General features: G+C 37.4%; 1 protein-coding gene across 2 annotated transcripts; it reads right to left on the bottom strand.

Moving 5' to 3' along the window:
- Positions 1–636: 636 nt before the first annotated feature.
- LOC148851423 (histone acetyltransferase of the MYST family 1-like) lies at positions 637–23,946 on the bottom strand. 2 transcript variants are annotated; one of them, XM_088945578.1, is made up of 9 exons: positions 23,411–23,946; positions 20,385–20,473; positions 9,192–9,251; positions 8,736–8,945; positions 7,037–7,105; positions 6,470–6,631; positions 5,514–5,607; positions 3,657–3,799; positions 637–1,104 (listed from the first exon to the last, which is right to left on the bottom strand). In XM_088945578.1, the coding sequence occupies exons 1-9, from the start codon at positions 23,697–23,699 to the stop codon at positions 901–903; spliced, it is 1,320 nt and encodes a 439-aa protein (XP_088801704.1). In that variant the 5' UTR covers positions 23,700–23,946; the 3' UTR covers positions 637–900. The 2 variants fall into 2 exon arrangements, with proteins under 2 accessions (XP_088801704.1, XP_088801705.1); XM_088945579.1 differs by lacking the exon at positions 637–1,104 and adding an exon at positions 3,264–3,496 and having other exon boundaries at positions 23,411–23,830.
- Positions 23,947–24,475: the final 529 nt, after the last annotated feature.

Raw genomic sequence — 24,475 nt, forward strand, 5'->3', positions numbered from 1 at the left:
TCCAATGAAGTCATTGGTTTATTCAATGCATCGTCTCAATCAAAGCTGAAGCCCTCCCAAATGGATTCTAAACATACCAATGAACAAGTCATCAATGTATTAAAAACCGACTCAGAACTGAAACTGCTTTGACCACCATTTTTTGGGTTAACGGTTCAATCATCCAGTTCGAATAGATGGCCCATTCCAATTTAAAACATAAAAAAAAAAAAAATAGTTAAAAACAGTTATCCGAGTGAAATGAGTTGATGGATCAATTGCCCGGGTCAGGGTCAACAAATCATTGACCAAATCAACAATTTTTTACCAAATCAACTTCCCGACCCGCTTTAAACTCATCATAAATATAAAGTTCGACATACTAGCATTCATTTTATTCAGCAGATGAAATCTTTCCAACAACAAAGATAGAAATATCCCCTACTTGTTGGATGGCAACAAATTCCAATTACCAAGAATTTAAACCGACCCAAGGAAGTTACCAAACGGTCAAAGCCAAACCAAACAATGATCCAGTAAATAAGAAGTGTTCCATAACCAAATATTATTTCTTTTCCATGTGTTAGAGAAACCTTTACTTGGTTTCCACTGACCCCGTAGCTATAATCCAGCATGCATTATTTGTGAGCAACGGCATAAGATCAGAAAAATGCAACATATTTTGGTTAGCCTGTAAGTAACATCTAGGTTTGCTTATGTTAGAATAGCTACATCAACCATATATGTCAGTAGAACACATCGACGCAACTGTTAAACTATAGAAATCAGAGAGACAACAGCCAAGAAATCAGTTCTAAGTTATAATACGAATATACAATACACATTTGTACAGAGAGTATAAGCAGGTGACCATAGGTCTTCATAACAAGGTGAGTCTTCAAGACGAATTTGCTAACATCATCAACCTTGTTCCTTGTAAGGAGTCCAAATTAACTTGCTCACATCAACCTCAAGTCCCCCACGGCCAGCAGCCTTCAGATGACGATCCAGAACCTTGGGGTCTGCACAGATGACATGCTGCCCTTTCCTATACTGGATCAGATCGAGTCCCTGCAGGGTGGTCAAGATATCTTCTGCCTTTATGGCTGTCATGTCACTCAGCTCCTAAGAAAGAAGATGTGAAAAAGTAAGAATTGAATCATCCATCAGATTATGTCATTAGACGGTAACCAAAAAAGAGTACGTCAGAAAAAATAGGCCCACGTTCAGCATAACAATTTTTGTTACTAATTACAATCTAGTGGGGGGATAGGCTATTAAGCGGGGAATCAACTACAGGTCACCATTCTATCTTCTCCTATGAGAAATTGGGTTTGGTCCTTAAATTCTGAAGATATTATCCTTCTTTGTGATGTGTACTCAATCAGTCTAATGATACTTTTGGTTTTTGCGTATTTGATAATACTTTTTCCTTTATTCTTGCGGCAGGTGAGAAGTTAGGTCCAGTAAAGGGCCCTTTTGAAGCTGAAAGCGGTGCTGTTTTGCAAGCTCTTTCTTTTGCTTTGGAGGAAGGATGGAAAAAAGTGGTAGTCCTGTCTGATGCTGTGAACCTAATAGCCTTTTTCATTTTGCAGAAGTCGAATGTTTCTGTTCTTTGGCAGTGTAGTTCTTTGTTGGACAAAATTTCTAGATTACTTCACTCTTTTACTTCTGTTAACTTTTTGCATATTATTCATAGAACCTTTTCTAGGCCTGCCCATCTTGTGGTGCGAAAGGCCAAACTCTCAGATGATGACTGTGTGTGGGTTTCCCCACCTTCTTGGTTGGACCCTAAAGAAAAGGAAAAGCAACTGACAAACAGATTAAGCTCCTTCAATCAAGGACATCAGAAGCCTAGGTCAGCATAACCATTTCTGTCATACTTGGGTTGAGCTTGACCCAGCTTGTATCCTCACCACACCTCACTTCAGTGCTTTATTTAAATCCCAAGCTTTTTCTAAAGTGCAGGCAGCCTCTGACAACTCTAATACTAATTGACGAAGTAACTTCGTAAGTTCAGACCAATACTGTCAAAACAGACTACTTAAAAGCAAGCAAATACAATATCTCAAAGAATATTAGAAAGAGCAAGAATTTAGAAAATGCAATTATTCTGAAGGGAAAAAGAAAATCTCACTAGTAATGATCTCTATGTATTTAAATACCTTGTACAAAAAGCAGCATGACATAAATAATTGCTTCCTGGATTCTCAAAGGACAATTTTATCCAGCTTAGGAGCAGCACTATGATTCTCAATATATTTTCCATTTAAACATATAGTACATTAAATACAGCTTACTTATTAGTGCAACAACAAGTTCTTATCATAAATTTGTGTAACACTTTTGCCTTGAAAGAAAATTAGATATTAAATGCTGTTACATGTGATGTGACGTTTTCCCATCTCTTGTTAGATTTTGAAACTCCACCCTTTTATGTATACCTTTTCATGGCAAAGAACAAAATGTATATTTTTTTAAACCAAAAAAAAAAAAAAACAAACTTCTATATACAGATATAGATAGATATGGATGGATAGACACATGGTCAGAGATCCTTGCATTGGCTTTGCTTTTCATTTGCAGGTCCTCCATTCTCTCTTGATTCCTTTTCCTATTCATCTAATCTTTTTGTGCATGCTACCAAAAATGAATGGACGTAATTAAGTAGATATGACAAGCATTCAAGCAATGTTGGAAAACTGGGCCAAAAGTATGCTGTATGCCATTCTTTCACAGCCTTTTCTTTTTTGGTTAAGAGGAAAGATCAGGCTACACAACACAGGGAGTAGTCCTTCCCCAGCAATCACTAAAACAAATAAGAGAAAGGGCCTATTAGAGAACAAAGAGTCTGCCGCAAAATTTGCTTCCCAAGGGTGTATTGAAAATTTGACTTCCATCTGCTACAGATTGAATGGCATTAATCTGTGATACTTTTTATACTCCAAGGAGGAATATCCCAACCCTTCGACAGTCTATATCAAGCTTCAATTCACCTTCTATCATGATGTTGACATTGGTAAACAATTTTTCCATATCATGAGACTGGTAAACAACTTTGAGAATGTGACCCCTTTCATCCCTAGCAATACAGCCAATAGCTTAGGACCCATCAGCTTTTCTAGAAGCATCAAAACCTATTTTGATATAGGAGCCCTCGGGGGTTCCCATCTTAGCTGGATATTTTTTATGTGATCCCAGGTTTTTCCTCATTTAGCAATTTAAAGTTTAAACTCAACAGCCTCCTCTCTTGCTTTATCAAAGAAAATCGAGGGAGAGAGGGACCTATTTTTAAACAGATCTCAAGTTTCTTACTTCCTAGATAGTATCAGTTTTGGATTCTTACCCACCAGTCTAAATTTGAGTTATCCACATTCGAGGGTACCATAATTGAATTCTCTAACAGCCTCCAAGTTTGACTAGCATATTCACAGTTGAGGAAAATATGATTACAATCTTCCCACTCCCCACAAACCATGCAATCTTCATCTACATTTAGACCCCTTTCTCTCACAGCCTATTGAACATTCAACGAGGCCAAGACAAAATATTGGTATTTTAGTAACATAAAGAAAACTTAAAAAGGAAAATAATGAGAACCCGAAGGGAAAATGGTTATAAGAAGACAAAGAAAATGACAAAATCAGAAAATTAGAAATGACAAGTAAAATGCATACCTTGATGGAAATGTTGCCCTTGTGCTTTTTCAAGATGTCCAGAAGGACCCTGGTCCAGTACCCTCTGTAGCTCACTAGTCCAAGGTCAGAAAGTGGCCTTTCGGGTGTCCCTACTTTGCCTTCTTTCTTAGAAAGTTCATATGCTGTTCAGTGATAGAATCAAATAAATAAGAATTTGGCGAGAGTGCAAGAGACATGCTATAAGTCAAAGGATAAACCAAAATCCCAGTGGGTGCATGCCTGGGTAATTTGGCTTTCATGAGTTTACAAAGTCAGAACAATTTCTTGCAACCATCCAATAAAACACAAACATGATGCTATCAATCAAATGGAAAACACAAATAACTCAGTGAAGGCATGCCTGCTTTTGCTATACCAAACCATACAAGAACAACCCACTACCAAATAAAATAGAAACTACCTCTAGGATATACTACCTACTGTCACAATCAAGTAAACACCAAGGAAGCTTAGCATGTTTCCTTTCTTTTCTTTTCTTTTCTTTTCCTAGGACAAAAATAGAAGCTCAGCCCCTTTATTTTTCGACATTTCTTTCTTCCATTTTTTTCATGAATAGGTTGACTTTCTATGTTTTTTTTATCAGTTGTTGACTTTCTATGTTTTATATAAAGTTTATACATTTTTTTATGAAGATAGCTGACAATTTTAGTAAACAATGGTTGCTGTTTGCCATGGAACCTAGGGAATTACCCTAGGATTCATGGTTTTTATTCAAAAAAAGAAATCCCACCGCTCAAGCAACAAGGAATCCCCTATTGCCTAGCCTCACCTTGGCGCCTTAAAAACTACATATTTTCTTTGCATGGATGCAAAGATTCTATATTATCATCCAATATTTACCAAGTAAAATACCATTACTTAGGACCAGCTAAGGAACAACAATGAAGCATACACTTTTTTGATAAATAACAGAAACTTTTATTAAGAATGAGATTAAAAGAGGCATACATCCGTTGATCAAACTAAAAAATTGCTAGAGTAGGAAAAAAAAAAAGACTTTCCTTGAGCTGTGATACCTAGATACATGAACATACTTAGCATATCCATGTTGCTTGAATAAAAACCAAAACTGACCCCAAACACCACTGGGTTCTTGTAGAATAAAAGAATTTATATGTGCTTTTCTATAACCAATTCAATTTTACAAAAAAAAATAAAAATCATGAAAAACTAGAAGTAAAAGCACGGTAATAATTTGAACTTATAAATAATGGTCTTATCCATGTTTTCCACATCAGTTCCTGTATGAGTGTTTATACCTGGATATCTAATCTGCTATGGGAGATCCAAACTAAATAGCTTTTTTTTTTTGACAAGTAACTTCAAAATTTTATTAAAAATGGAACAGCAATCCATACATACAATATAAGCATCCCTTAAGAGAGGTGCAAGTGGCAACCTCTCACATCACAATAAACAAATTATGACTGAGCCTAATATAATTACCCCTATTAAACCCTTTTACTAAGGCATCAACAAGCCCATTTGCCGATTTTTGCACCCATTGTATCCTTAAGGTCATATTACTAGATAACCATTTGAATTTCTTTACTTCCCCCATAAGTCCATACCATAGTTTCTGAATTACTTAACCAACCCATCACCACCTCAGAGTCCCCTTCAATAATCAAGTTATCCAAATTCATGTCTATTTAGTTAACCATATAAATATTTGCAAGGTATATTAATAAATTGTGCAAGGAGGGCTTTCCAGGAACAAGTTAAATCCACTGGTAAGGATCAACAGGTTGATCATTCTATCCATCCACTTTCCCTTTCAAATATAAAACTAGCAAACAAAAGAGAAAAGGGGGAATATATATAAAGGAAACTTACAGAAAGCAATTAGAAATTTTCCATAGCCTTTCCTTTGATAAGGGGGCAGAGTAAGGATGCAGGCCAAATTATATGATTCTTCTGAATGCTTTTCCTGTTACAAATCCACAACCTCAACAATGAGTTATACAAGTTTGGCATAAAGAATATAGAACGGAAACACAAATCAGAAAAAAAAAAAAAGTTTATTGTCGAAACTAGAAAACCCAGCTTCAAATTTTCAACGTGATAGAATGTAGCTTTGAGTATATATGAACCAAAAAATGGGTTAATCTCCTATTCTCTTCAGTTGAAACCCAATTCAAGAACCTAAGCATAATGAAGGGACATGAAGTAGCAACCTAAATTGTCTCTCAAGTCTCAACCTAGCTACAACTATGAATTAGGACACTATAGAAAGCCTAATAACTTTCATGAAGCATAACCAGCTCAGATTATGTCGACCGGAAAATTTCAAAATTGTACCCCAAATTATCAGTGACTCCAGAAGATGTTCTTTAACAGACTATCTGAATCAAATAGTGGTATAATTTTGTCCTATGACCTATCCAATGGGTGGCCTAACATGCAGAAAGTTCACATTGTACTGTATCACTATCATACACATCCATATTGAATCAGAAAATTTCCCACAGACCAAGAGTTCGGTTTCCAGATTCATATGCATTTGTTTATCTACATGTGATTCAGTATACAGTACATATTCAGAAAGGAAAATATAATCCTAAAGCCCATCACAGTTATAGTTCCATTGCCATATAACCCAGGAATCTTTAACATGGTAACCCAGAGAGCCCATTTGAACTGTTCCAAATACTTAAAAAAGCCTAAACTTTCCAAGGCTGGTGTCAAAATATATATGTTTTTGCAATTAATAAATAACTCACAGAAAAATAAAAAATAAGAATAATCAACATATAACTAGAAAGAAAAAAATATCTCACAGAAGCACTTACCTTAGAAAAATATCCAACCATATGACATCCTCGATCATCACATTCACATAGAACGTAAAATAGAAACAGATCAACATCATAATAAAGTGTCTTGTGATCAAGGAACAACTTTGCCAAGTAACAAAGATTCTGACCATAAACTTTGTTCTTTTTGCCATCAACCTGCATCAGATCATTAAGCTCTTAGATTATATGTAAAGTTCACTGCTAGAATCTGATTTTATGGAAACATAATAAGACTACATAAAGTGGAAGTGCAAGAAAAAAGAAAAAATATTAAAATTGCAAATATGAAATATATATTTGTAGATTAAGTTGAAACTTATATAAAATTATAATTAAGAACTTTAAACACAAAATGAAGGTTCAATCAACTGTACACAGTTTTTTTAACAAGAAACAAGACACTACACAAAACTAAATATGGCATACAGTAAATAGTTAAGATGTATGGCTAAAGAAATTGGTGGAGATATTCCTAACCTAACATTTCATGGTAACTCAAACCAATTAGCAGAACATCATTGCACTTCAGAGATTGAACTAAAAAAATCCATGACAACTTACCTCAAACATTGACAGTGTGCCGTTGCGGTAGATCTCATCACCTGGGGGATGTTTAAGATCACACTTCCTCTATACAAGAAAACGCAGAAACATCATAAAGGTTAAAATATCCCCAAAAATTTAAAAAAAAAATGTTTAAGGAACAAAGAATAATTATGTCAAGTCACATACTGATGAAAAACTAGTCTTTTTCTTCAGATAAAGTATGAACAATGCAGGAGCAGAAATGAAGAAGAAACTCCTAACAATGACCAGCAGTGATGAGTTGTCCAGCCCGTTTTCTTAATCATGGACCTACAAATAGGTAGGTCTAACAAGCATCAATGGTGCCATTGGCAAGGAAGAATGCACAAAGGTAGATATGATGGCTTTTCTTTTTGGTTGGGGGGGGGGCGGGGGGCGGGGCGGGGCGGCACAGGCTTCCATGGCCTTAAACCCTTCATCCAACCTGATTATAGGAGATTCCTCAAATGCAATTAGATAAGAGAAAGGGCTCATGGTCTGTTGATCTAGCGACATTCTTCCACATCATCTTTTTGTAATATTTCATACTATTAATATTTCCATCTAACCATTCATGTTCAAGAAAGCACTTCATATAAAAAGTTAAAAATCATCCATCTAACAAATCATATGCATCAAAGGCAAACTCTAAACCACCAGCATGGTATAAAACATTAAGTGGGTAAGGCCAATAGGCAAAGGTGGATAGTAAATAAAACAAACTTAATGATTATGGGGGACTGAAATTTAGATTTTGAGAATTACAGCAATATCTCAATGAGATTTAACAGGAAAAAAGTATAAAAAGGGTGATCTTATGGCTAAAATCACTGGACTTATTTCATCTTTTCTCATTTAGTGATATTTGGAGGAATTGGTTAGCAGTAACTAATTGTTCATCTAGAAAGACTAAAGTGAGTCTGACTTGGGAACCCCCTCCTGAGAATTTTTTGAAGCTGAACTTCGATGCAAGTAGTCTTGGTAATCCAGGTCCATCAGGGGTGGGAGGGGTACTGAGGAATGAGGCTGGGAATGTGGTTCTTATCTACTCGGGGCCAATAGGAGCTGGAAACTCCATTAGGGCGGAACTTGCAGCTGCTATCCAAGGAGTACAGCTAGCTGTGCAGATAGGTGTGGAACATCTGATAATAGAAGGGGACTCCAAGGTGGTAGTGGGATGGCTACAAAACCCAGGCTCTATAGTGTGGTGTTTTAAGAATGAAATTAAAAAATTCAACTGCCTGACAAGGAGCTTGACAGTGAGAATACAATGGGTGGGGAGATCTACAAACTCTATGGCTGATGGCCTTGCAAAGCAAGGGGTAAACAGGGAAAGTTTATATTGGGCTCAATTGTAGATTGAATCTGCTTCCTGGTTTCTGTTATCTGTTTTCCTTTGTCTTCTGCTATTAGGAGAGGACGCAGCTCGTGCCTCTCCATGGGAAGCTTGTAATTGCATTAATTCTCTATTAATGAATCTTTTCTCTTTACTCATAAAAAAAAAAGTATAAAAAGGGAAGAAGTAGGTAGTACATTTACAAAATCTAACACAACAAAAACATTAAAGGCAATTGGATGAACCCTACTAACTCAATAATGTTAAACCAGAACTACTTTTAAACAAAATGCCATAATGCAACTAAGCATTGTGATTCAAGTGAAACTAGTGGAATTTCAAGTGTAGCTCACTGCTTACCATATGCCGCTGGAGTTGTTCTTTGCGCTTCATGAAATTGAGGCAAAACTCACAAAAAAACAGTTTTGAACAGTCATTATATTCTGGAGGAAAAGGGGAAAAATACCACGTCTCAATCTCATATCTTCCAAGTTCTATAGTTGCTATATTTTTTACTTTAGTAAACTCTTCATGCTCACGTAAACTCGCAGCATCAAGCTCCTCATGGCCCTGGATATGAATGAAACTATGAATTCAAATTAATTTTGAGGGATGTCCAGGGTGATACAAAAGAGAAAAAAGAGAAAAACATCAAACATGAACATTTAGACAATTGAGAAATGTATCCAATGACTATCCAACAATTAATGTTAAATGCAAAATGTTTTTCCCAAACGTAGGCTTCACTTCAGAGTCCTGGCAATAATAATACTGACAATATAAGATAGTATATTAGCAAAAAGAACTTGCACATACCTCTACATGTGTCTCATCAATCTTTCGTTTCTGGTGGCGCGTCATTTTCAAGCTTGTTGCCTGAAAATATCATGCATAAGAAACTTCTTGGGAGCTGTACAAAATAATCCCTTTCTATGAGCCATTCTAGTAAAAGTAAATCACAGGAAAAAGCAAACAAAGTGTATACCCCCAATCATGGGTATAAAACAAGAAACCAAAATACAGTCTACAAAGTACAAACAGAATAGTTATAATGATAACTTCCAACCATGGGTATGCACAGGCACGCATATGGATGCATGTATGCCCCCTTTTATGAAGGAAAGAAGATGTATCTTCCATCATCCTATCAACTGCTTGTCCCCACCTTTTACTGTTCTTTTTTTATCCACTTGAATGCCCAAACCATATTGGTAATTAACGATATCCATTCCCATGTTTCAAACACATCTCTTTTTTATTTCTTTTGAAAAAGATAAAGTATCAAATATCATTAGATGCCAGGTGATCACATCTCATACCAGGAGATCAATTGTTTATCAAGAGAGATTGGTATCAGCTTCAAATCAAGTAGAAGATAAGCCAATGGTTTGGCTGACACTTTAGGTAAACAAGGCACAAATAGGGGAGAACTTTTTGGGGCTTCTTTGTAACAAGAAATTTCCATTGTGGGATTAGCACCCTAGAATTTGGATGTCTTTGTCTTTTGTAATCTACCAATTAGAAGTCACCATTTCCAAAAAAAAAAAAAAAATCAAAAAGAGAGGGTAATCCCCCTATCTTCCTCTCTATATTGTTCCAATTTTATAAGGTACCTCCAAATAGGCCTCTATCTATCCATCTGCTTCTTCTATCAATTTCCTCCTAATTTTCTAGTTCTTTTCATTATTATTGTTATTATTTTTTTTATCAGCAACTCAAGAAAAATTTATTAAGATTAAAGAACAAAAAGGTACAACAAGAAGTTGTTAGGTCGAAGACCCTTTACAGCAAAGATCCCCACACACAGTTAACATTGAGCCCAAAACAAATGCTGCTTATGAGTTCCTTCCTTAGCCAATCCATCCGCCAACCCATTTGCAGACCTCCAAACCCATCTTACGTGGATCCGCATGTTTCTTGAGATCATCTTGAATATTCTGAAATCATTTCTGAATTGCCATAGAACCCCTTCACCTTTTTGTTTTTGATGAATAACCCCTTCACCTTTTTTCAACCAGCCAACGACTATTTTAGAGTCCCCTTCAAGAATCAGCCTAGTAATTCCCATATCTTTAGCTTTTTGCACCCAACAATAGCAGCCAAAAATCCAGCTCTCAATGAGTCACCTTGATCAATAGGTCCTGAATGCTTATATTCCCATTCTCATCTCTAAACACTCCACCAATTCCAGAAGGCCCTGGATTGCCAAATCTACTTCCATTAAAGTTCAGCTTCATCCACCCACCACTTGGGGGGCTCCAGGTATCCAAGACCTTATATTTCCTAGAAGAGGAGAAGGCAATCGACCTCCAGTTTCGGAAGAAGCCATCCATTGAGAAGTCTGAGAACATTTTCTCACCCAATGTGTAGCTCTTACTGTAACAATTTCCACAAGTGCCACATTATTTTTTTCTCTCTTCAAAGATTCTTAGGTTCCTTTCCTCCCAAACTCACCACCCCACAACTGCCCTTACACACTTCCAAAGGATTCTACCTTTTCTCTTCGTGCTCCTCAGAAGAGATGGACTAAGGAGACCTTCCAAGCTACCAGGAGGGCTCTACCTGCAACCAAAAAGAGAGCAAAACCATTCCCAAATACAACAAACAAAGGGGCATGAAATTAGAAAATGGAAAGCATTCTCACCGTTCACCTTACACAAGATGCACCAATTAGGAGACAAGCACCAATTTGGCCTTTTCTTTTGTAGCATATCACATGTGTTGATGCACCCATGATAAACTTCCCAACAAAGGGCACTAACTTTCAGGGGGATAAGGGCACTCCGAATTTCTTTAACAGGAAAGGAAAGGGGAATGGGGGTGCACACAAGAGAAGAAAAAAAGGGTTAACAATTAAAAGACCCAACGGGATTGAGATTTGAGAGACCACACCCTACTATCTTCTGCTAAAACATCAAGGGCAAGGCCATCCAGAATATTTAAAAAGGTTTGATACAGATGGAATTTCTGACTCTAGACGGTTTCTCACAACCCCAAATTCCAGCCGCCCTAGGGGAGGAGGGAGACACAAAGAAATCGGACATAGGTTTCTCCTTTAGATTAGAGAGGGCATACAACGCAGGAAACAAATCTTTCAAGGGAACATCCCCAACCCACACATCTTCCCAAAATCTTATCCTATTACTAGAAGCCAGATCATACCTGACATGCTCAAAGAATTGGGGCAAGATAGCATGCCCCATTCATTCCTAGCCAGCCCATGAATACTTGAGACCACTTTATGCCATAATCAGTCACATATTCTCTAAAGGGAAACACCACAACCACTTACTTAGAAGGGCAAGGTTTTTTTTACCGATGTTACCTATACCGAACCCCCCCTCCTCTTTCCTTTTAACCACCTTTTCCCATTTCACCAAGTGGTCCTTTTTACTATCTCTCGGTTCCCACAGAAAGTCTCTCGTTAGCTTTTCCACCCTCTTCACAACTGCTTGAGGCATCCTAAAAACATACATGAAGTAGATAGAGAGGTTGACCAAGGTTGATTTTATCAAAGTGATTCTCCCTCCTAGAGAAATGTACTTCCTTTTCCACCCAGCTAATTTTTCTCAAATCTCTCAACTACTAGAGTCCAGAATCTTATAGACCCTGGATTGCCACCAAGTGGTATAATTCAAAGACCACACCCCTTTTTCCAAGAATCTCCGCAAATGAGTCAAGCTCCTCTTCCCCAACATTTAAACCAACCATTGCACTCTTATTCCAATTGATCTTTAGGTTAGACATTATTTTAAAAAGGCTCACCACCAACTTCAGGTTTGGCACTCTTTTCCTATCTTCCCCATCACAAAAAATCAAAATGTCATCTGCAAACTGGAGGTGGGAAACCATCGCTCTATCTCTACCCACCTCCCAATCTTTAGTAAACTACAATTAGTTGGCTCTAGTAATCAGCTTACTTAGAACTTCTGGATGAAAGGGAAAAGAGAAAGGGGATCTCCTTGTCTAAGCCCTCTAACTGCTCCAAAAAAGTCCACCACCGACCCATTCACAATCACTGAGAAGTGACTAGGTTGCAAGCAGCCTTTAATCCACTTACACCACAAATCCCCAAAACCAAAAGATCCCATGATATTAATCAAGAACTCCCAATCCACTAAATCATAGGCTTTCTCCAAATCCAACTTAATTGCCACACCCTTTTCCTTAGATCTCCTTTGGGCCTCCACACATTCATTAGCAACGACGATTTGATCCACTACATGTCTATCTTGGATAAAGGCCCCTTGATAATGAGAGATTATCGAAGGGAGAACTTTCTTAATCTTCAAAGACAACACCTTGGTGATTATTTTATAGATGCTAGTAACCAAGCTGATAGGTCTAAAATCCTTAGGGTGAGTAGGATTAGACTTTTTGGGCACCAAGGTTATAAAGGTAGAATTCATTCCCGAACTGATTTTACCCTTCAATTTTCTCTAAACACTCTAAGCAAATCTGATTTAATGATCTCCCAACAATCCTTAGCAATCTTTACCTGATCTGCAATTTCCCTTCCATCAATCTCCAAATTAGAGATGAGATTTTTACTCCTACCATTTGCAATAGCATGAAAATACCTAGCATTGCCATCTCCTTTATTCTTTTTTGTGAGCACATCAACTGCAAGAGCTATCTTACATCAATTCGGCATCAAAGATGTCTTGCATCACTTGGCCTCTCCAAAGAATTTCAAGGTGTTCTTTCAAGGAAAAGAGGTCCTTCAGTCTTCCCCACGCATTCCCCTCCTAGAAGCTCACCCCTTCCTCGCATCACAACAGAGCTTAACCTTGTATTGTATGGAAGCTCCCTTGGGAATAACAGGGAAGGAAAGTTAAAATCACTGAAGTTTTCATCAATTTGGATGACAATATTTTGGGCAGTCAGCATTCCAATTGGGAAGTACCACAAAGACTGATGTGTTTGCTCTTCTAACTGGCTTGTAGGTCACTTAAAGCTTGTGTCATTCTTACTTGTCCATTAAGAAAAACTAAATGTATTTTGTCAGATGAGCCAAAATGTAGGACTGTCAATGGATCAGTTCTGATCAACGAACCGAAGCGAACTGAACCGAGTATGTCGGTTCTGGTTCTATGATTTTGTCCCGACTAATAATTGAGTCAGTTCTGATTCTTTTTTTTTAAACCGATTCAGACCCGAAATGATTATTTTATTAAATACATAAGGGTTTCCTAGTTTTCCTATAATTTTTGTTATATTTTATGCTTCAAATGGTAAACTTGATAGATAATATATAAGATAATGTTAGTTAAAACCACTTAAGGCTATATTGTCAAAATTCAAGTTTTAAGTTATTATTTATATACATAAATATAGATGTCAGTATCTCGATTATTAATAGGGACAGTTCTGGGTCCTTGATATTGTCCCGATTAATAATCGGTTTGGGATGGGACGCCCTGTCCCAACCCAGACCTGACCCATTGACAGCACTACCAAAATGACAAGGAAAAGGGCATGGAGACTCATCAATTACCTCAATGGGATTAGAAACACTCCTCTGAGTGTTTACCACGTTGGTGCAAATCAGTTGTGAGTGCCAAACTCCATAAATGATAGTTTTGCAAGATCAGCATGGAAATGCAAAAGATTAGTGCTGCATTTACACACTTTATATAGCATAATATAGTCTCTCATTTATAAAGTTTTCTCTCATGACCGCAACCATTCTAAGTTAAACTAGAAAATGCAATATTTCTTTTTTGGTTCTTTTGTTTTAAGGGAAGTTTAGCTATCTTCCCCCCTACTTTCGGTGCAGCCACAATTTAGGGTCAGTATTGTACTATTGTTTATGTCATTCATTTTCATACATGGTGATAAGGATTATCATGGATTAGACCAGGTTGGGTTTTCATATGGGTCCAAGAGTTTTTTTTAGGAAACGGTAACTTTCATTAGATAAAACTAGAAGAGCAACTGTCACCTTCTAAAGTGAAAGGTGACTCCTGAACAAAAACTAACTTACAACACTACCCAAAACAAAACCTCCTGATTCACCCAGCTCCCTTGTGAGGCTCAATAATTCCCTTACAGGTTGTCTAAGGGACCACATTCCCAAACTATTTGATTGCAGCCAACCTACTACTAATTTTGAATCTCCCTAGTCGCTCCACTTCTAACTGTTGAAAACCCAATTACTTGGCCCATCTGAGCCCCTAGAGGAGAGCCAACACTTCAGCTCTAAGCGAGTCCCCCAAACCTATTGGACCAGAATACATAGCTAGGATTTTTCCTTCCGCATCTCTAAACACACCCCCTATGGTAGGTGATGAAGTAGAAGACCTTGCTAAAATACTCCAACCTCTAGTCAAATCATCTATGCAGACATCCTTGAACAAGTCAAGAGTGTTCAGCCAATGTACTGCCTTGATGGTGACCCCTTCAATAACTTCAGGAGCTGATTTTTCTTTCCCTTGGAAAATCCTATTATTTCTCTCTTCCCACACTGCCCACAAGAGAGCTGCCCTTGTTGTTCTCCACATCACCCTTCCTTTCTTCTTTGGTTGTTGGAAAAGGCTAGGGTCAAATAATTCCACTACGCTTGTCGGAGGAGTTCACCTACAATCAAGGAGAAAGGAGAACCAATCCCAAATTAGAGCACTAAAAAGACAAGAAATTAATAGGTGATCCACTGTCTCACCATTCCTCAAGCAAAGGCTACAGACATGAGGGGACAAGCACCAATTTGGTCTCTTTCTTTGAAGCACTTCCAAGGTATTGATTTTTTGGAGAACCACTTCCCAACAAAAAACCCTTACTTTTGGGAGTACCGGAGCGCTCCATACTTCTTTAACAGGAAAGGAGGAAACTGGGTTAAAAGGAAGGACCATAGCATTGTAAAACAAAGAACAAGAAAAACTACCTGCAGAAGTTTCAGTCCAAATTCTACTGTTAGGAGAAGAGTGGTCTAGAAAATTTGAGCTTAGAAGAGAAAACCTCTCGTTATCTTTTCAACTTCCCATTTTACCCTATGATCCTTTTTGATATATCTAGGCTCACATAGAAAATCTCTCGTTATTTTTTCAACCCGGTTTGCAATCTTAACAGGCAATTTGAAGGTAGACAAAAAATACACTAGAAAATTTGCTAGTGTTGACTTAATTAGAATGATTCTACCCCCTAAAGAGATGTAGTTCCTTTTCCAACCTGCTAGTCTTTTTGAGAATCTTTCCAAAACTGGGGACCAAAAGCTATCTGACATCGGGTTTCCTCCCAAAGGTAATCCTAAATACTTAAGAGGCCAATCACTTACCTCACAACCTAAAGATCTAGCCAAAGATGCCACCTCTGCTTCTTGCATATTAATTCCAGGTACACAACTTTTATTTCAATTTACTCTCAAGTTGGAGACCTTTTCAAAATTCTCTGCCAAGACCTTTAAATTTTCCAACTCCTCCGGATCTCCTTCACAAAAAAGAATCAAGTCATCAACAAATTGAAGGTGGGTTACAACTATTTCCTCCCTCCCTACTCTCCACCCTCTAAGCAAATTTCTAGCATCGGCTCTAATAATCTGGACACTCAACACATCAACTATCAAGGTGAAAAGGAAAGGAGAAAGAGGGTCCCCTTGTCTTAAACCTCTCTTTGCTAGGAAGAAATCCTTGGCTACCCCATTAACTAGAATGGAGTAGTGGCATGAAGAGAGACAACCCTTAACCCACATGCACCACCTCTCTCCAAATCCTCTAATTCTCAATACTTCTAGTAAAAAACCCCAGTCCACCAAATCATAGGCCTTCTCCAAGTCCAATTTGCAAATCATACCCTTTTCTCCTTGTCTTTTTTGTAATCCACATATTCATTGGCAATAAGGATTTGATCAATAATTTGTCTTCCCGACACAAACACCCCTTGGTTCAGAGAAATCAAGGATGGTAGTACCTTTTTTATCCTTTCTCCCAAGACCTTTGAGATTACCTTATACATACTACCAATTAGGCTTATGGGCCTAAAATCCTTTAGGTGGTTTGCATTTACCTTTTTAGGAATTAGAGCTATGAAAGTAGCATTGGCACCTGAATTTATCTTACCTCTCTCAAAGAATTCCAAGAAGACCTCCATTAAATCACCACCTATAATATCCCAGCCATTTTGGTAAAAGGCCATCACAAAACCATCTAGGCCTGGGGCTCTAGATCTTTCCATTGAAAAAATAGCATCTTTTACTTCTTGGGCCTCAAAAATCTTTTCTAGCTGATCCATCAACTCTATTCCCTGGAAGCCAATCAAGGTTAGGAATTTCTTCTCTCTCTCTCTCTCTTCTTGGGCTGTCATAAATGGATTTGAAATGCTCCACAAAAGCTCTTGCTATCTCCTCCTCACCTTATGGGTCTGAAAGCATGTTGAGTTGTTCAGGCCCATCATGACCCATCCAAAACCTATGCCTGAAAATATATGCTCGAGACCACTTCTATGCAAGATTTTAAAAGGCTAAAGGCATAGTTGAGGTATAATGACCCAAAAAGGTGAGACATAAGCCTCAAGGTGTTGCAAGGTGTAAGCCTCAAAGTTTAAGGAAAAATTAACTAATTTTTGTAAATTGATGAAAATAACATATAATATGCCAAATTAAAATGATAGAAAGTATACATGTCCATAAACTATAAGTTTATAAGCAACAAGTTTTGGCATTTAAGCATTAAATAATATAATAACTAATCAACTAACAATTATAAGTATTTTACATTTCATATAAAAAAATCAATTTAGAAGAAAGGAAACAACTTAGTTGATTTGATCTATAATAATAATAATAATATATTATTATTATGAAAAGATCCATTAGTAGAAGAAATAAAAAATAATAATAACAAACATGGGACATTACATTTAGAATAACAACAAAAATCTCACTTGATTTGTCCAAAAGAAATTAAGAACTTGATTAGTCCTTTTTGCATTGAACTCTGTTAAAATACTAAGAAAAACTAAATAAAACTTGATTTGCCTTATTGGTTTTTCTTTTTTACTTTTTTTATTTGGCATATAATTATTGAAGTGTTTTTTCTATATGCTTTAAATTATAAAAATGTATATTTTTTGCATTAAATCACTAAGTAATCATTGATACTTGAGGCTTACGCCTTTTTATGCCTCAGGCTATACCTCATGCCTTAAGGCTTGGGGCTTACACCTCATTCTGACAAAGGCTTAAGCCACACATCAAAGTTGTGAGGCTTAAGACTTTTAAAACAATGCTTCTATGTCAGTTAGGTGAGGCAATTGGCTTTTGCCCACGTAAACCAATGAAGTTGAACCTATTGTAAAAATCAAAATATATTTAAAATTACATATATATATATACATATATTCGTTCTGTCAATATTCAAAATACCATTGTCCCTTATTAAAAATTGAAATGGGGTTATACAATTGTACATCAAACACACTAAATATATATGATATGGGCTGGGCTGGATTTTCTAGGCTTGAGGTTTTAAGTTCACAGCTCAATCTTGCATTATGTGTAGGGTTGATGCAAGTCTGGCCAGGCCAGGCTTGGATTAAAACCTTGTGTATGGGCCCAGAAATTTCCGGGCCAGGTTGGATTTGATCACCTTTACATAGTGAACAAACTTTGAGTTCTGATTGGTACAAACTCTTTCATTGAGTGCATTACCAAAACCTAGGAAAGATTCCTACAAGACCATGAAGTGATTCTAGGTATTCTTTCCTTGATCAGCGAGTGATAAATTGTATTATTATTACTGATTTTGCATTATTATTATCCTACAAAACCTTGTTGTTCTTTACTCGGGCAATTATTACTGATTTTGCCTGAAGATCGTTATTTGAGTGATAAACTGTATCTTACAGATCTTCATCAATTTGCGCTATTCAGTAATGTAACCAAACCTTGAGAATTCCTAGAGATAAAATCCACCTACCTTAAAAATCCCTTAAAACCTTGACACAAACAAAAACATAGCCACACCTTGTGTCTTCTTTTGCACCATTTAGTCAGGTTCCACCTTGGATTCTATTTCTCCAGTTTCAATCCATTTCTCTTGAAGTTTCTGCACTCTTAAAAACCCTAATTTGATTCCAGATCTGTTAAACCTGATCCAAAAGTCCACCCACTCAACCTAATTTCAATGCTATAATAATTTCAGTCTCCAATATCATACTCTGCTACTTCCTCTCCATCCCAAGCCCTATATTTACACAATCCTCAACTTACTGTCTATTGCACATCGAAATTTCATAATTTTCTGTAAAACCTAAGAAATATAGCCAATAGACCCTAGTTTCAGACCATACCAATATTAAATCCCCAAAATGAAATGAGTCTTAAATCATGCTTCAATTGTCTCAACACAACTCCCATGTATATTAAACCATAATTTGATCAACCCCTTAGTTCTATTCAATTACTCTAATCTGTCTTAAATCATATGTATATATCTTACAAGATTATGTTTTTTTTATACGTAAAGTAATTTTATTAGAAACAGAATATTCATATCTTACAACATTACGTTATAAATTTAGAACTTCAAAATTCAGATAAGTTATTTACTTGCATGTATAAAATAGATATTATAAGCATTCTGTTGAGATAAAGAAGCTAAAGGTTGGAAGATCAGGTTGTTCTTTGATGTCTTTCATATTTAATTCTTGTAGAAGTGATTTTTTTTATTGGGCAAATGCTTAACCTGCATGGCTTGTTATCATTACACCTTGGAATGTCAGGATTTTTTTTTTTGAGAAAAGGTAACTTCCATTAACAAAAAGAGGGAAGCTCTATATCACTATACAAAAAGTGCCTGCCCACCCCAGATTTAGCTAGAGCATATGCCACTGACCAAGGACCAAAATTTCGATGCATATCAGACCGTATAGGCCGATACGTATCGTATCGGAAGCCTCCTGATACGCCCCCTACAGGGGGTGCTTCGGAGTTTAACCTGGTTCAGGGGGTAGAAGATCCTTAGACCGACCCCTCTGAACCAGGTTCACAAAAAAAAAACACTACAAAAAGGGGGACCAACCCCTACCAGCGTATCGGGCTGTATCGATATTTTGAACCTTGCCACTGAGTTTAGGTCTCTTGGAACCAACCTGAAATCACAGGCTAACTGCAATTGAATGACCCCGATTTCATTGAGTTGATGGGAGAATCTCCATGGCCCCTCCTGCTGGTTTAGCATCCAGCTAATAACCACCTCTGAGTCTCCTTCCACCACCATAAGGGACATTACACACCTCAGCCCCACCAGCAAGGCCTGCACCTCGGTTTCAACAGCTTCAGTCTCCCCAATGGGCCCCACTGTAGGCCCAAACTTGAATACCTGAGGTAAGAATTCTGCCACCTATCCCTGCCTGACCTCTGTGACTAAGTCTGCTTAGGCAGCTGCCATCAACCTGGAGAATGAATTCAGTACAGGGTCTGGGGGGGCACAGGAGAAGAATGAGCTATTTCATGACATGAAGAACTCAGAACCGGCCCCAGATTTCTAAGTCTTCCATAGATATGCCTCTAAAAATACTAGAACATCTGGGAGTCGATCCAGAAAATCACCCTTCCTTTTAACTCTTTCAAGAGAGAACACTTATCTTCAAAGATTATTTTATTACGCTCTACACAAATGCACCACCACACCGCATGGAGAGTTGCCTTCCCATAAAGAGTACCTCTTTAAGTCAAGGTTCACCGAGGCTGCAAAAGGAATTCAGACACCAAGTTCGAAGGAACCCAATGGAAGTTACCTCTGTAGAAGATTCCAAAAAGAATTGCCATAGACTTCTGGCTACTTCACAGTTTATAAGGTGGCAAAATGCCTCCCCATCTTTCATGCACATAACACAAGTGTGAGGAGCAACATAAAGGTGTTCAAGTTGGCAAGAATAATAGATAGGTTGGTATAGGGAGCGATCTCTTGGATGGCATCCTAATGTTAGGAATCATACATGTAAATGAATTCTAATTATTAACAAAAGACACTTGGTTACCCGTTACCTTCATCAGAAAATAAAAAACAATACCTTGTCCTCCACCTTCTCATCAACATCAGTCTCTACTGAATCAAGATCAAGTTGTTCAAGCTTCACCCATTCATCAAGTCTCCTATTATCTGTGCATAATAACAAAAAGCAAATAGGTGATAAATGCTCCATCTCCAGAATTAAAGACAATGAGAGGAAAAAAAGGTAAATAACAAGCAGAAAGTTGAACAGAAAGGATTCACAAAACTGATTGATGAAGGAATATGTTTATCAAGGTTAACAAATTATGAATGATAATGCCAAGCATTTATAGATGTAGTTTTTAATATGTAAAACAAAGACAATGTGATATGGAACACAAAGGAGATAATGTTCCAAGCTGCCTATGAATAATTTAGACCTCAAACCAAAAATGGGTGGAGAGCTATCTCAAGTCTGTACCTATCAAAAAGAAAAATTACCCGTCCAAAAAAGACCTATCTCAACTCTCAAGCCCATCACTTTACTTGTGACCTGGTTTTGAATGGTCAAAACAACTCAAAACCTACCTGCTTGGCTTGATTTTGGTATCATTGGATAGGTTAAATCTGAATCTGCATATATATGGATTTTGATGGGTGGCTAGAAGCCAGAGGACAACTTTCCATTTGTAGAATAGAGAGTGTTTACCTTGATTGGTGTTTTATGCAGGGTATGGAAGCTATGGATAGAAAGACAATAAATATGTCAGTCCTGAGATTCATTCACAAGATTACAGGAAAGAGTATTCGAGCCATTCCCAGAATGATCCCTTTGAAGGAGCACAAGGTTTGATTTGGTCTCACAGTCTCAGTGAGAAGGACAACCAAATGTAACTAGGGGCGTTGTGGAGGCAGGTGTACAAAAGGGTAAACCATGTAGGCTCATTGGTAAAGTGGGGTATGTATTGAAGGTAGGGATAGAGATATTAAATAATTAATAACAAATCCTTAAAAACCAATTAAGGAGGTTACACGTTATTAGAAGAAGGCAAGTAAAAAGGTCCAAACTAAAGCTGAAGAGAAAGACCTGAGCCATCAACAACTGCTACAGATCAACAGATGCAAAGGGGAAAACAAAATTCAAATTCAAATAGAGAAAGGAATGTTATATAGCCTCAGCAAATGGTAGCAAAAATTGCCCAAATTCCTAATGGAAATGCCTCCAAGAGCCAAATCTAATATATAGTAAGAGCAGTCAACCCCACTTTCAAAAAAAAGTGCCAACTTCTTCAGAGAGGTGGTTATCTATCAAAAATAACCCATTTCAAAAGATATGAGACCCATATTAATGTGTTTGATTCAACTTCCTAATTCAAATAAAAGACTTATTAAAACACTTTTTTGGCTGGATAACACAAAGACTCATTTTAAAACTTTCAATGGTGTGGATCCATTCTTTTTAGGGGTGCAACTTGGGCTGGCCCAGCCCAAGCCCGAACCGACCCAACCCGAAATTCTACACAGGCTGGGCTCGGGCCCAAGAAGTCGGGCTTATTTTAATTTTAGGGCCGAGCTCAGGCCTAGCCCTTAGGTAGCCCGAACCTGGCCCAATTATATACATTTATACATAGATATGTGTATATATGTAAATGTTGCATACATATTTACATATATATACATACATATTTGTATATATAACATTGGTATAGATATTTTGCATACATATTTACATACATACATAAATATATGTATATATATTTGCATAAATACTTTTATATATGTATAATATAATTTTAGAGTGGGTTCATTGACCAACCCGAGCCCGACCCGAACCTGAGCCCAACCCGAGTGCATCAAATTACAGGGCGGTCTGGGCTCGGGTTGGGAAAACTGAGCTTGACCTCAAGCTCAGGCCAGGCTCGGGCCTTAAGCCCAAATTTTAGGGCCGGGCCTGGATTGGCCATAAACACGGCCCAACCCGCCCGACTTGCACCCCTAATTCTTTTAGATGAAATAGATTATCACTTACAAATTAAACCTGTAATTTTTTCAATAAATAAGTCAAATTAAATATACTATATAAATAGTAAATCTCAAACACAAAATAATATATAGGTGTAGCTGCCCATTACTTAGTAAGGGGGTCATTCTCTAGTGGGTAGTGGAAAGTTAGCACCCAATCCAGGATCTGGTCTCCTAGTTACTGCCACTGAAATGACACGTGAGGCATATCCCTAACTCAGTCTCTCCTCTCCTGGTGGACTACTGCAGCAATAACACATTCACCTTCCCTCATGCTTTCAGTGTGTCCATTAATACCCCAGAATCTCTTCCATCAAACACAAGATTATTGCATTTCATCCCTCCAACACTAGTCAGATCCTAAGACAAGGACATAGAAGATTCATATAGCAGCCAGGTCTATGATGAATAGCTCTATCAATAAATGTGCATCATTTATGATAACACCAATACACATTGACATCACTCCCCTCAAAAAAAACGTCTACCCAAGGGCTCCTTCCTAAATAGCTCGATCAGTAAATGTGCAATGTTAGCACGTTATAAAATAGGGAAACGAAGATTGTTGGAGAGGATTCATTTCGTACCAAATAGTATGTTGAAGGGTAATCAAGTGTGAAAATTGACAAAATTCTGCTCTGTAGGAACTTTAAGAGGTCTTCTTCTGCCTAGAACCAATCCCTTACCCTTTACTTTCTCTTCTTTTTGTTCAAGGTACAGTATAGACTACAGAATCATACATCCAAGAGCAACAAAATGTGCCTATTGATATTTGTATCAATTTAATCACCGTCCTGGTGCTTATTCTATCTTTTTTCATAAAAAATGAGGTAAAATTAACTATAAAAGAGATTCTTCTCGGATCAGAACTCTAACTCAAATTGCTGATTCCAAGTATAACTATAGTATATAAAGGCATTTGCATGAAGAAATAATACCAATATGGAGGAAGAAGAAGTAAGGAAAAAAAAGCACATCTTCGTTCATCGTAACGCACAGAGTGTCCATAGTAATCAGTGAATTTTGACCTAATTTGCAAGTCGTTCTATGTTTCGAATAGGAAGAGATTCGAAAGGAACTCACATTCAGTATAGTGGACGTAATACTCGTAATCGCTGGGGACACCGCAGGGAATCTTGCGTCGTTCAATGACCTTGACGGGGTGGAATTTTCCGTCCCTCCAACGGCACATGACTCGCGTCCCAACCTCGAGAGGGAGCACTCCCACCTTTCTCTTCCCCGATGCGTCATTTTCAGGAGGGTTTCCGGCAAGAACTCGGTCCTGTGAGCCATCTTCGGGCTGTTGTTGGTTTTCGTTGCCTTTTGGGGCTGAGCCGTTCTCTGATGTCGTTCGCGCTTCCATTGAACCCATGCTGAGCAGACGAGCGCGAAAGGAGTGAAGCCGGCGATTGGAGAAATGACGGCCTTAACCGAGGAGTTTTATCCAGATACCGAAATAGCTTAATAGCCCCTGAAATTCCCCAAATTAGGGCTGCAAATTTGCAAATGGATTGATCGAATCGGATCGGATCGGATATGTGTAGACCCAAATTTCTTTTCCCATATATGAAATATGATATATGTTCGTTCGAATCGGATCTCATCGTCGGATTCAAATTAATTCACATTTCTTTTTCTTCATGGGCTACCCAACGGAGTAGTAGCTCATCCCCTGTTACCTTAGTAAGTCAATCAACTGAAGCAACCAAATATCAGTCGGTGAATAGTATTAAATTAAAAAGGAAATTTTCCATATTGGTAGCATGTATTTTAAGGGTATTCTTATATTCTTATTTTAGTATCCAAATTTCAATATGTGCCATTATAGTAACTACTGAACTCTAAAATATATTAATTTAGTTCGTGCGTTAATAGTCTATCAGTTATATATATTATGTGATAATATAATATGTAAGATTTCAAATTTTTAAAAATATCAAAATTATTCTAAAGGAGACATTAGGGGTGGCAATTTACAATTCAACCCGCCCAACCAATCCATTTATTAGCGGGGTTGTTTTTGTTAATCCTGGGTCTTTAGCGGTTGGGTCAATCCAATAAAAATATTTTTAATAGGTTGGGTTATGGACATCCAACGAGCATTCAATAAGGCTACTTTCTTTTTTATTTGGAAAGAGCTTTACTCCT

This window comes from Nelumbo lutea, chromosome 5 (genome assembly GCF_056320005.1).
Source record: "Nelumbo lutea isolate HS-2025 chromosome 5, American lotus-T2T, whole genome shotgun sequence".
Classification (NCBI taxonomy): domain Eukaryota; kingdom Viridiplantae; phylum Streptophyta; class Magnoliopsida; order Proteales; family Nelumbonaceae; genus Nelumbo; species Nelumbo lutea.